The following is a 17611-nucleotide window of genomic DNA, read 5'->3' as shown; positions in this document are numbered from 1 at the left end:
AATCAACACTTACTGTCCAGCTTATGACCATATTATCACGGGCTGTTCCCTTTCCTTCGACATTATCGGGATTCTTATAAGGAACATCAGGTTGAGTTGAACAAACTCGGGAATGCTGTGATGGGGTTGAAGGTCCTACCTTATTCCATGCAATAACACGAAATGTGTAATTTGCCCAAGGACTCATGATAACCTAAAAATTAAAGTTATTTCATCAAACAAGTAATACATCACTCTAAAAACAATTAAAATACAACTATATAACTCGTGCAATGTATAAAAATAAGATCAATATGAAATGTATAAAAACTATTTTATACTTATAAAATTATTTATACTTCGTATACAAATATTGTTACACTAATACATAAAACCACACAGAGAATTCGAGGGATATTGCACCTACAAATTACAAGGTCTTGAGTTAATTGAATAGAATATCAGACCTTTCCCCACAAAACAAAAGGGAAAGTTTAGATGCCTAAAGACCAAACTCTGATAATGACACCTGAGTAGATACCTCCAAAATCATCTCTTCTCCAGCAGCTTTCCCAGGTACAAGGTGGGGAATAGCTTGACATAATTTCCTCTCCATTAACCCAAAGAAGGATGTAATCACAAAAAAATTTTAACTGGAGTGTCAAGGTCAAAATTGATTGGTTTGATACAAAATCAAAATTAATACCCACAGGCCAGATTCGGTACCACTTCTGACTCAAGAACATTGAGGTGTTGTTTCAACAAGTTAGACAAATAGGGTCTCCGAGCTCATAAGTATTTCCTTAGAAATATTCACATTCCTCACCTGCTCAAGCAGCTTCCATCTACTATTCTTCTTCTGAGGGACTCCACTATCAAATTCTTGTTTATATATTTATATATATTTGACCTAATGTTTTAGGAGCATGTATAGGAAACACGTTTAAATCTAATTTGAAAAATGACAAATATTATTGGATATTAATTGCATCCTTCATTACTAACAGTATATGCTGTATCAGTGGCTGGAACATCATCACTTTCTTTTTCCCATGAATCTGGACTAAAGGAAGTATTGTAATCAATTGAATAATGAAGTATAGGAGCTCGGTTGTCGCCAGTTGGTTTCCATCTAATAGTAGCATCACGGCTTTTGCACTCTACATCCAGCAAGTCAGGTGGATTTGGAACATCTAAAAATAAGTGATTCAAAATAGAAAACAATTGATGATTTAAAAAAAAAAAATTAAAATAGCAGTAATTTCAATTACCCTGAACAGTCAAAGATGCTTCAGCAGTAGCCTCGTCAAGTGGAGTTGAAGCAACACAAGTATATACACCAGAATCTAATTCAGTCGTTTTGGTAATTGTCAATGAATAATCATTAGCTCTTATAAATCGAGGCTCTGACTCAAAATCAATTAAGCGCCCATTATTTTTCCAGTCAATAGTTAAAGGTAAAGAACTGTCAGAAACTGCATTACAACGAAATGTGGCAGCAGTACCTGCAGCAACTTCATAGTCCTGAGGTTCATCAGTTATTCGAGTATGCTCTATATAAAAAATGAATTTAATTACTAAGTTTAAAATAAATAATCAAGAAATTAGAAACTATTCAATAGAATACCTCTAACTAGCAGTGCAGCAGTCTGGGATTGCACACCCAGTTTATTTGTAGCATGGCAAGTATAGTTTCCAGCATCCAGAAAATTGACCTCTCTAAAAGAAAATTATAATATATCTATATCATAGATTTATAAGTAAACCTTAAAAACACAGTAGAAGTATTGCACTATTATTCATTGTACTTTGAAAAATAATCTGTATGAAAATAAAGATTTTATAATGAAAACCATCAAGTAGTATTAAACCCCTTAACAGTAAATTCAACAATAAAATATGCACACAGAGTAATCGGTAGTTTATCCTCTAATACTTAAAAGCTGTATATTTAAATATATGTAAAATTTCCAATACTGAAGGTTAAAAAAAGAAAAATAAATAATATAAACAATGGTCCTATTCTCCACAGAAAAGGAGAAAATATATATTTCAGTTTTTTTAAGTTACATTTTTTGTTAAATAAAAAGCAACAACTAAAATACTATTTAAGTCGGGTAACTTTAGATTGCAGGATAGTAAACTAGAAGAAATTGTCCTTATTAGCAAGCAGAATGGGTCTCTGTTAAATCCATTTGAAGGGGGCTTTCAAATATCTAAATAACACGAACCATTTTTTTTTTTTTTTTTTTTTTTTTTAAGTTTCTGGGAAGAGCTCAATCATTGGGACACTTTCAAATGTTTCAGGGTTTATTCAAACTCATCTTCAGCACCACATATTACTCTTAATTTATTACTTTGTCTGTAGTCATAATTTATACAAAGATTAAACATCTTTTATCCTTTATGAAAAAACATTCTTACTAACTAATCCAATTATCGAGTAATTATTTCAAATTTATAAGTTTTGTTATAAAATCATGATTTAATCAGCCTTCTACAGGACTACAGATTTTTCACTTTTAGAAAAACTTTCTTGTTTAAGAATCTTTAAGAAGTGCATATTACAGCTCAGGTCTGTTACAGAATAAGTTCAACTCCAGTTTTAAAAACAAAAAATAAGTCATATGAAATTTTATATCCTTAAAGTACCATTGTTTTCAGGCAAAATAAATACAATTTATTAAAATACACTTGTTATTTATAAAAAATATGTATAACAAAATATTTAATGTCAGTACAAAAAATTAAAAAATAAGTGAAATTAGTTGATGGAATCTAATGAAATTGATACAAGACCCATTTTGAACTAATCCCCAATTCCCCTCAACATTTGGGCCAAATTGAATGTGCTGTTTTAGAAATATAGGTGTCCCAAGGAAAATAAAATAATGGATCTGCAGTGGACAAAATTGTCTAAATATATAATTTAGTGATGATTATATGCATGTATTTAATATATGCCTTTTTTGGCTCTCAGGAACAGATAAAAACAAAAAGAGAATTTATGAATCCCAATATTGATATTTATACTCTTATTACTACTTTAATAAAAGTGATATTAAAATGTAGGTGATTTTAAAATCTCCAATGGAAGCAAGTCGATGGATCAAGATAAGACAAGTTGGATTATTTAAATTTCAAAGCAGGCATTAAAACCCAGTCAGGAAGTTCCAATGGAACATACTATATCGACTAAGCTAGTGAGGAAGCAAAACTTTTTAGTAAATTGTAATTATGCTGGCTAAAAATATTGACACATTTTTGAGACAGAAGTTCACATCACCTTATGTTTTTACAAAACTGGAGGAGGATTTTGGCATATTCTGTAACAGACCTCAACCTAATTCATATGGACATGAGGTTTATAAAATAAGGAAGTTTTCAGAAAAGTGGAAAATCTGTAAACCAGTAGGAGAATGTAAAAAAATAAATAAATAAATTTCTGGAATATAACAAGAAAATGTTGACTCCATTACAAGCTTATTCGATATTTACAATGAAACTCCAAGAGATTAATAGTTTATTATAAAATGATGAACTGCAACACGCACCTAATTTCGAGATCTCCTTCCGGAAGAACACTGAATCTTCCACCAGTCAATTCTACTCCTTGTCGATCCCATTTCACTTCCGGTTTAGGCGCACCAAAAACTCGACAGGTAAGTTTAACTGTTTTACCATCTACAACTTGTTTATCTCTAGGAGGCTCCACTATTTCAGGAGGAAGAGCTGAAAATACCCCAAATACAATTAATCAATAAGACATTGACAAGTTACAATTTCTTATACCTAAAATAACATGAAAAGGGAAATATTTTCCAGATTTAAGGAAATTAATCAAACCAATAATTAACAAAAAATAAATAAGGATATGAAACTGAAGGAGATAATGTTCAGTTACTCAACATTATCTAACTAACAAATAATGAGTACAACAATCTAAATGTAAAAAATGGTGAATTTGTTTCACAAAGTGCTTTGCATGTCGTTCAATTATCACTTAACTATAAAATTTCAAAAATTGGTAGTATTCACATCAGAAAATAGTGGTCAAACAGAGGTGGGTGGTATCTCATTCATTAGTGGCAGATTCCTGGGCCTTGGGCAGCAACATCGTTTATTCAGAATATATATATAAAATTCATAAATCAAATAATACTACTATTGTATATTATGGAATTATATCTAAGATAAATATTTGAAAAAATGTAAAATGGTTCCATGATTGTCATAATTGTCCCATATATACCAAAGTAACAGCTACAGGGCATGACTTAGTACTTCTGTTAATTCAATACTTCATACATTACCAAATCCAGGTCTATTTCAATATTACAAATATTTTCAGTAAGTTCATCTTTAAAACAATAAGATAGTAACCCTAATACATGGTGGAGACAGATGTAATGAAATATGAAATCATTATACTAGACAGAAACAAGAAGAAACAGTTGTTTCTTAATAATTCAACATTTACTAGATAAATGCCCAAACCTTGCAATTCATAGTAAGAAGCTAATCAATGCAGCAATAATTACACCTATTTAGACTTACAGAAATGATCTTAAGGACTCCACAGAACTATAAAGTTACTCTTTAATCCAATCATTACATTTTGAAATCCTTAAAGCCTCTTATTATGTCACAAACAAAATTATCTATAAAGATTTCATTCAATATCCTATGTTAAGACTAGACCCAAAACAGATACATCACCTATCTTGACAAAAAAGACATTCAAAGAATAACTGGATATAATCTCCACAAGTCATCTTTGGAACCATAATAATTTTCATGAATATATAAATTGTAATTATTATTGAAAAAAATATATGTAAGATAAGTATTTATTTATTTGGGATTTTATGTACTTATATACCCCAACTAGAGCATGTAGGTCACAAGAAATAAATAAATAAATAAAAAAAAGATAAAAGTTATTAATCAATCTATTGAAACTAAAAGAGCAAAATTATAAAATAAGATAGAAATAAATAATAAAAGAGCTCAAAACTATTCTAATACAATATAAGGAATAAAAATTTATAAAAGAATTTAATACTTCTTGCCACGTATTACTTAATAATTTCAAGTACTAAGAAAAAATAAAGCTCATTGCTCATAATTAAAGCATACCTTGAACATTGATATAAACGTCTTTGTATACATAACCCAAACTATTGGTGGCATTACAACCATAATTTCCAGTATCCTTTTTAACTAATTTTTCAATAATAATGGAGTTTTGGGTAACTTTACGCCTAGGATTAGTTGGAGCTTCATTTAATGGGCGTCCATTATGAATCCATTTTATCTGAGGTTCAGGAACACCAGAGGCTGCACAACGGAGTTCAACAGTTTCATCCTCAGCAGCATTAATAATTTCTGGTTCTTCAGTAAAATAAGGAACAGCTAAAAACATAATTGGTTAGTAAAATAAAACAATATATATATATAAGTAAATTATAGTAAAAAAATTAACTTACCCATAACACGCAAATCTATTGAATAGGACTTGGCTTCTCCAACACCATTACTTGCTTCACATGTATAACTTCCTTGATCTTCAAACTGAACAGCTTTAATAATTAAACTTTTACCAAAATTCCCTTGAGTGACTCTTTCAGATAAATGTATCTTATTACCATTTTTACTCCATACTATTTGTGGGAGGGGCCTAAAATTTTAAAACATAAATAAATACTTATAAAAAAAATAATGATTTAAAATAACAGATAAATAAATTAACAAAGCATAGTTTTTGGTTTTTTTTTTTCAGTTGATCTGTATTTTTTTTAAACATAAAAAGAATATAAAGCATTATAAATAAGGTACTCACATTTAAGGGCGATAAATATTAGAGATAAATTAACAAACTAAAAAAATCAAACATCATCAACATAACCATACTAAGATTAATAAGTAATTATGATAACAATAAGTGTAAACAGCCCAGGAAACCCTAAACAAAACTCATCCAGGAAGTCTCCAAAATATTCTAGTGTTCTATTTTCAATCATGTATAAGTAAAAACGCTAAAAGCTAAAGATAAACAGAACTTGAATGGAAACAGATTGTGTATCCTAGCACATTAGATGCCTAAAGAACATTTTTAGAGAAATAAATTTGAAGGAAGAGTTTTTCTGAGAAATAAATATTAACTGCCCCAGGCAGTAATCTAACTCATACATCCCGAACACTCCAGGACCCACATCTCAACCAACAGTTCATGTTGTTTATTATAAAATAACAGTGTAAAACGTTATTATCAAAACTAATTTGAAATATCAGTTGTTAGAGATGATTCATACGTTTACATACATTTTTAAGCAGTTTGCTAAGAGATGAGGATTTAAAAAAATTATTCAACAAAGAAGATAAAACAACAGTTGATCATATTTGAAGAAACTTGTCAGAAAGTTAATACTTACGTCCCTCCATAAATACAATACAATTCTATCTTTGAACCACGATAAGCAACTTCATTTTTTCTAGAAACATATTGCTCTACAGGGGGATGTTTATTCTGCGCAGCTGAAGCACCAGTAGTAACTACATTTAATCTGACACGATTTCCAAGTTTATATTCATTTCTAGAAAAAAAAAAAATAATAAATGTATCAACAAAAGAAAATCAAGGTAATAAATTTTTTAATACGGAACAATGATAAAAAACTGAAATTATACTGTTTTAGTGGAAAATCATGATTATAAAATCATTATTTTATTCACAGGAATAAGTTTTGTTTTTTAAGATGTTATTACCTGAATAATGATGTTGCAGCACAAGCGTAATTAAAGTCATCACTTGTATCATAACGAGTTACGTTGGTAAACCATAAGTTTCCTTCAGGATCAACGGTCATACGAGAGTTATTAATACTTTTAATATTACCGTCCTGAGTCTAAAAAGAATTAAAAATAAATAATATATATATATACCAAAAGATGTAAATTAATAATGAAAAAAAATTTATTTAAATTTAAACCTACAGACAATATAAATAATTATTAAATTATTTAATGTATAAATAAAAGATATCTGAATAAAAATAGCAGTATTAAGAATCCAGAATAAAAGTTTAATACAACTTTATACAGATTTTAGACTTTAATTGTGTAAAGGCTCTAGTGAGAAACTTTGTCATAAAAAAAAAAAAAAAAAAAAAAAGAATAAATACCTAATAATGACATAATGTCAAGAAGAGAGATAGATAAGTTGATTTTCTTTAAAATAAAGAACTCAAAACATAAAAGAAACCAACTCAAACAATTTAAAACAGCCTAATTATTCAAGTAGGCAGAATGCTATTTTAATTTTCAATTTAAAATAACAATTATGATTCCTTATAATACAAAAATACTGACTGCATCAAAATTATTTTGGTAATAATAAAAATATTTATGCTTATAGAACTAGAAATAAATAACCTATATAATATAAAATCTCAAAATTTAGATGCTCAAATTTAATTGAAATTCATACCATTAATCAGTCAATATGAAGGAACTAGTCAATATTTATCAATAGTCTAAAAAAAAATTTATAATATTATTCTTTGATTTATTCCTGAAAGCTTGTAAATAAACATAAAAATTGTGACATAAATAGACTTAAGAATTTACTAATCTTTTACCAACCTTTTCATGGAAAACCAAAATGAAAACATTACCTCAACAATAATTGACTATTAAAACAAAAATTTAATATCTATTAAATATCTGATTCCATCAGATAACAGAATCACAGTATTAAAGTAAATTGAAACATTAATCCTTATATTTATCCCATAAAAAACAGCCTAAAAAAATAATTCTGCAATTAAAGTTATCATTTTATTTCAGTCTATAACCAATAAACTTACTGTGGCATAGAACACTTAAGAACCAGTTCACACTGGTGCTATTACTTAACTATTTAACAAATAATGTAATACAAACCTACAAATAACTCATCATTATATTAATGAACTAAGCAAAATACCTGAATTAGCCAATAAACATTTGGTTTAGGCCAACCATCTGGAGGCTGACAAGTTAATTTAAAAGGATCTCCTTCCTGAGCAGTAACAGTAATAGGTGCTTGGTCCTTGAAAGAATTTAATTCTGCTTTTCTTACAAAAACGGAGTTAGAAGTAGCTGTTCCCAGTTCATTGGAAGCAAAACACTGATACTGTCCTAAGATAACATAAATATAAATATATGATACTCAGATTTTCTTAATCATTATTAATAGACAAGCGTATTATTTTTTTTTAAAGCCCCAAATAATTAAATTTCAAATACTTGTTCATAATTAAGAAGGCTATGCAATTAAGGCTATATATTTATAGTTCTGTTCAAACAATAACAATAATTTAAGATGATTGGTTCATATTAGGCATAGTTGTCAAGTGTAATAACTGAAGGTATCAAAATGAATATAATATCCCATCCATCAACTAAACAATAAATCAATCAAAATAATATATGTGATATTACATTAATATAAATAATAAATAAAGAATACCTAAATCTTCATCCCTGGGCGAACTTATTACTAATGTTCCTCGCCCTGGTTGTTGTGATATACGGTCATCATATGCTTGCCAATCAAAATGTTTTCCATTTTTCATCCAACTATACCTAAACGAAAAATTTAATTTAAAATAAAAAAAAAAAAAAAGTATAGTACCGAATAAATTAAAGAAATAACAATGATAAAATTAAAATTACAACATTAATGGTGAAAAATTGTGACATTAATCATAAATATTAGTCCAGGAAAATAAACTCATTTGAGCTATTATGGTAGTGTTTCCTTTGCATTGGGGAAGAGAAATATTAAAATAAAGTACATGATTGAAGGGTCAACTTCTCAACCATAATCCCCAAGATACTTATTTTAATTTTATAGAAAATTTATATTATTATACAATTTTAGCCAAAAGGAACAAGTATTCTGTTAAAAGACCCATTTATTCATAAAACAGAACATTAGGAAGAGCCCCCTATAACAAAATTTGCAGAGGAAATTACAGAACAAATTCTTGAAATATGCACAATCTAGCAAAGTAGAGAAAAAATGGAACACCCATATCGAGATAAGGAACAGGCTATTAATAAACCAAGAGGATCTGGAAAACACCCTCAATTCATGACAGTTAGATACACACTTGGCTATTTAAGAGGCGAAAGAGAATGTAAAGGAAATTTTCCACACTATAGCTTATTAACTTAATAAGTTTCCTATGGATAGCCATATCTCCATCAAATAGCTTTGTGATGATAATCTACGAATAAACTATTCAAAATGAGCTCAGATTTATAAATCTTTTCTTCTAGTTAAGAAACTAGAGAAAAAATTTGGTCTACTGTCGACATAATTTAAAAGAAACCTGTTTACTAATCATCAACAGTGTTTCTCCTATTAGACGTCACTTCTAAAATGCAATAATAAAGATCTATTGTGGATTGTTCTGGAGAAATTATCATAAGCAGTTACTGCCATTACAATTAAATCACTTTATTCATTAAAACAGGGGTAACTAGGATTTCCTTTCATTATTCTGGAATACTTTCTTTTCCATAAATATCAACATAAAACAGTACAAATAAAAAAAAAATTAAAAGATCACTAGTAAAACTAGTACTATAGTATAGCAGTACAAATAACATTAGTATAAACATGGAAGTGTATAGAGCGGGTGTCCCTGAAATTATTTAGTAAAAAGGATTTCTTAGATCAAAACAAAAATACTTCAATACATATAATTTCACAAATCCATGTAGTTTTATGTTTGAAAAAGTGTACATAATATTAATAGATTTCATGGACATGTTTCAATATAGCAGCTGAAAAATCTAAGATTTAGTGGAATTCTGAACTTTAACCTCAATTATCTGAAAAACTGACAAGTTTACAAAAAGTAACAAAAGTTTTAAAATTTAATTTCTCATTGTTTGACACTTTTTATTCAAAAATCAGTTAAAAAATAACTCAGGTTTAGAACTTTTAAGTTGCAAAAAACATGGCCTTTTACAACAATCCTCTAAGACATTCTTTTTTACTTTCACTTACCTATATACTGAATATATAAAAATATCCATCATGAAAAATTTTGAATTCGAGTTTTCAATGGAAATACTTTGATAATAATCTGAGATCCCTTGAGTCCAAACAACTAAGTCTCCCAAAATAGTCTGTGTGTGGTAGGCCTACCTCAAAAAACGAAAAACAGTATGAGACTGAAATTACATACTTCATGTAATTCTGTTTTTTTATTATTATTAAGTTAAGAGTACCTAAATCAACAGTACGAAACCAAATATGAACCTTTAAAAGACCTGTGCAGCCGACTAATTGGTCTAAATTTCACAATTTATTCAATTGCTATAGAATTATTCCAAAACTATGGACTTTATAGCTCTGGCTTCAAACATTAAGTAGAAAAAGTTTATATGTGTTCCTAAAATCTTAGGCACAAAATAGTAATCCAATCAAATTATACAATGGTGAATATTGTAATTCTATTTTATTATGTTAGGAGGACCTGAGGAGGATCAACAGTAAGAAACCAAATTTGTACCTTTAAAAGATCTGTGCATTTGACATAATAGTCTAAAAACAGCCACATTTTTCAAATTTATTTAATTGATACTACATAATTCCAGAACAAGGCTCCTGATAGCTTGCCTTATAGTTGATACTGCAGTAATTTGAGACCAATTTCAGCTTTGTCAAATCATTACTTCATAAGTTACTACTTTTCATAAATTGACAACATTCCCAAAAAAAATTCCAAAAAGTTCCTTATTTTGTGAACTTGAGAAAAATTATTCATTCCCAACAGCAATGTAGAATGAATTTAAATTAAATTTAATTAGCTTTCGTTTCAGTCTATAAGAGGATGCTTAGGCCCAATAGGTCTTTAAAAATGCGAGATAATCAAAAGTACATTTTCAGAGAAATACAGAAAAATAACTACATAATTATTGAATGTTCATTAAATAATTATTAATATATTATTAATAATTACATTAAATAATTCACTTGCAGTGCAAACTGGGTATACAGAAGAAAAAAATTATTGTACTCAAAATTTAATTTTAAAAATCTGTGCGAGTGTTAAGCTAATTACTAAATCATAATTATTAATTTAATTGAAGTAAAATGTACATAAAGTAAATTAAAGATGTACTGAAGCCTATAAAATGGCCGTTTACATAATTTCATAATTGTTACAGCCCTTGGAAGTACCACTTTACTGCCAATGCTTGCAGGGTTGCCTGATTTAAGTTTCCCTGAGTGCTACGGCGTTCATGTGCAATTTACTCTCACAACCGTATTTGAACTTGCAGGTAATTATGTGCAAATGCAGTTGGGTAGTCTGCAACCAGGATCCACGGTGGTAGTAATAGAGATAACCCCTTTAAGTTCAACCTTCTTTCCCTAACCAGTCTAAGGAGGAAAGACAAACGTCTCGTATGGAATTTGTTATGAGTTGGGATATAAGGTTTCCATTAGTCCAGTCTGGCTGCATGAAAATCTCAGTGAGATCAGCAACTTTGGTACTTGTGCACATCACTATACAGAATTTATTTTTACCATGTGCAAACATATCAAAGTTGTACAGCACCTAGTTAACACACCAGAGGATAATACAGTTCTTGGTAACATTTTCGAGAGCCAGCTGTTGTATGAGGTCATCAAGTAGTGGAAGCAACCATCTTCCCCTTAGTTACACTTCTTTAAGCAGGCAGTTTGTCACTTTATCACTTTATTGTCAAAACCATAAGGGCATAGAAGTGACAACTGCACATTAAAGAAGCCAATTGGGAAATATTCTGATGGTCCTATTAAAAAGCTCTTCAGCCGACTAAGTCGTCATCATGGGAGTAGGTGTAACAACTCCTGTCTACCAAAAAGTAGCTTAGGTGAAGCTGATTGCTACTACTACTCCTCAATATCACACCACAACCAGCATACTCAAACATTACATTTCTTTTTTTTAATGCAAGGTGAAAATCTCAATACAACACCTGAAGCACCAAGTCTTCAGGTAGTGTGAGACTCAAACCTACAAAAATTACCTTGTTCTACAACTGAGCTGACCGAATGAGTTGCTCTTCTTTCTTATAAAGTGGCAGTTGTGGGATATAGCCATTGGCTAGTCTCCCAATTTAGTGTGCCTACCTCCTTTTAGAGTTTTAGATTAATAACAATCACTAATTTTTTTCATCATCAAATCATAAGGCTTCACTCTTTTAAGCCATTTTATTTGTTGTGGAGCTTCCTCAATCAAGCGTAACATTTCAGGATTAGCATGAATTTGTATTCTCCTTAGGTGTATAACCTTAAGGTCTTGATGCTGGCTGAGATTTCTAATTTACCATGGATCATCAACTAAACTTTTAAGTACTTTGTTTTGGAAGGTTTGAATTCTTTAAGTTCACATGAGTTATAGTAGTAAAAATAAATATTCGTTTGTTCTTAACTGATAGTTGTGAATTATTACTCAATATCCAGTGTTTTCCTTATTCTTATGTTGAGTTTCTCTTTCTTCCTTTTCGAATATTTCCAGTTGATCCTTGAATTCAGTGTTATTTCTAGATACTTAACCGTATCTGAGTAAGGTTCTTCTTTTCCATTAATATAAACCTTTTCTCTATCCGTTTTTCTACTGGTGAAGTTTATGTGTACAGATTTGCCTTCATTTAGTTAGATTATCGAACGTTTAGTCCAGTCACATACCTCCTTAATTGACCTCTGGAGTTTTTTTTGTAGTTTCTGTGACATCATTACCAACTGCCAGTATAGCAATATCATTGGTTAATGTAGCCACAGACCTTTCTTCTCTGTTTGGCAAATCTCTAGGAATAACAAAACAGAAAGGGACAAACCTTGCGGGACTCTTGCACTTATTTTCTTCAAACCTGAATATTCATCATTTGCCAGTCAAACCCTGAAGTTTCTAACAGTTATATATGACATTAGTAAATAGTAGAATTCTACTAGAAGATCTCTGTGCAATGTGAATCTTATTCTTATTTCAACCCTTGGTGCCATAACTTATCTAATGCCAGTGCTACATCCAAGACTGCTGAGGCAAAACTCCTTTTCTTCGAGACCCCTTTCAATCACATGAGCGATTCTATGCACCTGTTCAATGGTATATACTTCTGTCTAAACCTAAACTGGTGATCCGGAAGATTTATCTCCTCCAATAGCTTCTTACAGCTTTTCAAATAGTTTAGAGGTCACTGGCAACAATGAAATTGGTCTGTATGACTTTGGGTCAGTTGGTGCTTAGCCAGGCTTTCAAATCATTATAACCCCTGCCACTTTCGATAGGGTCGGTACATACTTCAGTCTGAAGGCCCGGTAGTTTTATTATTGGCCTAGTTACCAAGTCATACCCTGGTGCTTTATTTCCAATTTAAGTTGATTTCAATCTCCTCATTCAATTCTTGAAGTTACATTTTATATAAATCTTGTATCTACATTTTTACTTTTGACAATATTTTCTTCAATTTAATAGACCCCAATTACAATTCAATAAAAAATCATAAATTACATCTTAAACAGTTTTTAAAACTATTATAAAGTTTTTGTGTTCTATATCCCTGGTTTATTTTTCATTTTGCTTAAGATTTAATAATTGTAACTTTTTTTTTCTTTTTTTTTTAATTTTTCTTAAAATTAGAATTAAATCAATTTTCTAAGAAAGATGGAATTCATTAGATATAGACACTATATAATATTACATAGCACTTGTAATGAAAATCTCATAACCTTCTCTGAGTTTTAAAAAATTTAATAAATTCACTATTTTAGCTGACACCAAACCATTCTAAAGTTGAGTGTGCTATCGGCCATAATTAGCATACTAATTTCAAATGAGTTTCTTGACTGTAATACAATTAGCAAGTGTTGTGTGAATACCCCTATTCTGTAGGATTAAGAAATCAGATATGTCTCCCAGTCTCTACCTTAGCCCTATAATGATTAATTATGTTTAAGATAAAAGATTAATAAAACTTAAAATAGTATTTTAGTATTTAAATGAAATTCTAACATTTTGTGAGGCAATTTGTACTGGTATTTGGTGGGGGGAACCAGTCCGGTGTAGTGGTCCTTTCTGCTAACCCCTGGCAGCTACCTGAGTAGCTGCCATGTACTAACTAAGGTAGGAGTGTAAAATTCATTTTTCGGGACTGCTGAAAAATGAATATTAACTGCCCCAGGTGGGAATCGAACCCACAACATTCCGAACCGAGTGCACTGGAACCTGCACCCCAACCCACACGGCCGTCATGTTCCTTAGGCAATTCGTAACCCAGCAGGTATTAGTTGGGAACAAATAAATAATAAAAACTGAAAAATTAATATACCTAATTTAAAGCTAAATATGAGTAGCAATAATAAACATCTAAAAATAAATTTTATTATTATAAAATAATAATAATAAAATTTATTAGATTTACATATTATAAAATTATTTTATTGATGATAAAAATTGAATGTAAAATCATACTTAGGTGCTGGTTCACTTTCTGCCTCACATTCAATAACAAATGGTTTCTCATTAATATTTTCTTGTGGTTGGTGGACTTGAAAAAGTAATTCATCGGTAGGAGGTTGTTTTACGATTCTTGGAGGAGACTGGTCTAAAAAAATAATAATAAATATTGAAAAAATATAATTCAAAACCAGTTTAGGCACAAAGTAAATTTCATTCACTTTTGAAAAACTTTATTTAAAAATTTTAATGAATATTCATGGTATATAAATAAAATAAATCAATGTATATAAAATGTAAGTTATTCCAGGAACAATAAATTAATGTTTGGGTAAAACTAAATGATATAATCTGCTTTGTAAGAAATAAATGTAACAATAAAAGAAATTTCCTAATCAATAAAATATATCATTGATTAAAATGTTATATTGTGTTTTATAAACATTATTTAAAAATTTCTTCCCAGAACATTAACTTTTAAACTGACCTGATACATACATATCATTTTAAGGTGTCAAATTAAAACTGAAAATGAAGGTGAACTGTTCTCATTATGTATAAAACTGTCTCAAAGTGTATAGTACACGCCTACCCACCATGTTGGAGTCACACTACAGAATTAATAACTTTTTACATCTAGCTGTTATTCGAAATTATCTTCTTCATGCTAAAAGTAACAATGGCACAACAATCAGGGGATAAGCAAACGGGTACTCACGTATCAGACCAGCTAAACTTCATTTCTACTGTTGCAGGCTATAACCTACCAAAATATTATTACTATATAAGTATTACTTTAAATGGTTCATAGCTGTCAACTTCCACTAGCTAAAAAGGGATAAACAAACCCCCGATAGATCCTTTTCTGTGGAGGTCAGACATCAATTTTGCTGAGATATGACTCAGTTTAAGGAGTTGGGTTATAACCCTAAACAACCTAAATATAGTTTAGCAGATCTAATATGTAAGTATCACTTAATGAAACAAACAACAATTGAGTACAAAATTCAGTTGAGTTACTATTCAATTCCGTGTCCAATTTTAATGAAAAATCAATTGTTAAGTATTCTGCAGCTTAGGAAAACACTGTGGAATACCAAAATGAGCAAATAATATATACAGCATAATCAGTGGTAAAATGATACTTAGATTAAGTAAAAATTAAACAATTGTTAAATAGGGTCACAAAAAATACTTGACTAAACATAGGCACTCATAGTGAAATATATGAACATGGATTAAGTCTATCTATTGAAGTTCACTTTGTCTATTATCATAAGTTAATAATCTTATAATTTAATTTCAAAGGAAGTTATTTTTTTTTTTTTTTTATTAACAATGAGGAAAACTAGTATTTGAAGATGGGAAAACCCGAAATGTACAAACAAATATAGAATATTGATAATATTCGAAAAGAAGTTTATTTTCACCTTAACATCTTAATAAAACGTTTATAATCCTGTATACAATTTCAACCAGGCCAAAGCTCTTTATTTTATAAAAACAAATAAGACATTTATTTGAAAATTAATAAACTATTAATTTAACAAAAGGTAAATGACAACTTAAACTGAATTGACTTCAATGACAGCAACATAAGTGGAATTTCTATATTAACATGACTAAATCAGCAAATTAAAACAATAGCATAACTAAAATAAATAGACCTAAAATTGAATGTTGTAATATTCAATGTATATATAGATATAATGAATCAATGATAATATATGGGGCCTTGGGTAAAATAATATTGAATAGAAACATTATGTAAATTGAATAATAAGCAGCAATAAGCTTTATAAGTAAATCACTGCAAGCTACTTGTCAAAGTCTTATAGATAAGATTTATCAATTACTGACAAGTCAAAACAAAGTTGCTACAAAATTAGGCTAGGAAAACTTAACTAAATGCAAACAGAAATAAAAAGAAGGGTAATGAAAAAAAATTGGTATATCTTGCCGATAGAGAAAATAATTTGTGAATTCTTCCCATGTACACAAAATTTAGTTTAAGGAAAGTGATTACAACATAAATATTAATACATATTAAGTCAAAATAAATACATAACTCCTGTGCTGTTTAATAAAATTTTAAACTCTATAGTTACATCCATGCAAGGTTTTGTTATTAAGCTTAACTACAATAAGTACTTACAAACAGATAACACCTCATTTATTAGGGCAAATGATAAAAATATATACGTCAAGAAAGCCATTCTTAGACAAAACCAGTATCATCGAACACCTAAAATCATCAAAAATCTTAACTGATATTGGAAGTAGAACCCAATGTTCGGTACTGAACTAATACAACACACCCACCTATGATGAGTAGTAGCTGACTCAACAACTAAATAAATTGAAATATCTTAATAGGCTGGTACATGAATTCTATTCCTTGCACAATCCAAAATAATTACAATCCAGTCAAATGTTTAAACCCAAACATTAAACATAAACATAATTCACTTTCGACGTTACACTACCCTACTCTGGAATGTAACTAACATAAATCGATATAGTTTAAAAACGATGTTTAGTTAAGGAACCGAAATTGATAAAATTTTCGATTATTTTGGAATTATATAGTAAATTGTTACAAATAATTTCAAATTTTAATGATAAAATACAAAACTCAAAGAAGTTTTATTTACTTCTAATATTAAAAGTAGTAAAATGCAGAGGTTGGATTTGGGTTTTTTTTTTTTTAAATATTAACATTTTATTATAGAAAAAAATGAAGAATTTAGCCTAAAAACGCATATGAATAAAAACTATTTAGTGAATTATACACATTTAGGCAATGAGGTCATAACGTAGACACATGACGTCATTATCTATTTTTAACTTGCTGATTCATACTTCTATATAAAGAAATGGCAGTAATTACCAGTGTGTTAATAAATATAATTATAGCATTTAATATTCTTATTCTTTCGACTTGTAGTCATTCTATATTTTAATCAGAAAGGAATTTAATAGCAGGGGCGTTGCATAACCTTGTTGGGAGGGGAAAAATTTTAAACTGTCAAACTAATTTGACTAGATTTCCCAATTATATTAAAATATTTCAATTCTCTCAACTATATTATAAAACATTTCAATTTTTCAACTCTTTTGGATTAGAA

General features: G+C 29.3%; 1 protein-coding gene across 1 annotated transcript in view; it reads right to left on the bottom strand.

Moving 5' to 3' along the window:
- The window catches only part of Nrg (Neuroglian), a 40798-nt gene extending 23821 nt beyond the window's left edge, over positions 1 to 16977 (bottom strand). The window contains exons 1-14 of the mRNA XM_024362015.2: positions 16806 to 16977; positions 16639 to 16728; positions 14499 to 14631; positions 8492 to 8607; positions 7967 to 8160; positions 6748 to 6887; positions 6414 to 6575; positions 5469 to 5659; positions 5119 to 5394; positions 3534 to 3711; positions 1607 to 1698; positions 1251 to 1532; positions 985 to 1172; positions 14 to 193 (exon numbers count right to left, since the gene is read on the bottom strand). Coding sequence (XP_024217783.1) covers positions 14 to 193; positions 985 to 1172; positions 1251 to 1532; positions 1607 to 1698; positions 3534 to 3711; positions 5119 to 5394; positions 5469 to 5659; positions 6414 to 6575; positions 6748 to 6887; positions 7967 to 8160; positions 8492 to 8607; positions 14499 to 14631; positions 16639 to 16699 — 2193 coding nt within the window. The 5' untranslated portion in view covers positions 16700 to 16728; positions 16806 to 16977. The remainder of the gene's footprint in view (positions 1 to 13; positions 194 to 984; positions 1173 to 1250; positions 1533 to 1606; positions 1699 to 3533; positions 3712 to 5118; positions 5395 to 5468; positions 5660 to 6413; positions 6576 to 6747; positions 6888 to 7966; positions 8161 to 8491; positions 8608 to 14498; positions 14632 to 16638; positions 16729 to 16805) is intronic.
- Between the last annotated feature and the right edge of the window lie 634 nt (positions 16978 to 17611).

This window comes from Halyomorpha halys, unplaced genomic scaffold (genome assembly GCF_000696795.3).
Source record: "Halyomorpha halys isolate HHAL.00 unplaced genomic scaffold, Hhal_1.1 Scaffold66.1, whole genome shotgun sequence".
Classification (NCBI taxonomy): domain Eukaryota; kingdom Metazoa; phylum Arthropoda; class Insecta; order Hemiptera; family Pentatomidae; genus Halyomorpha; species Halyomorpha halys.
This window is presented reverse-complemented; position numbering and strand designations above follow the sequence as displayed.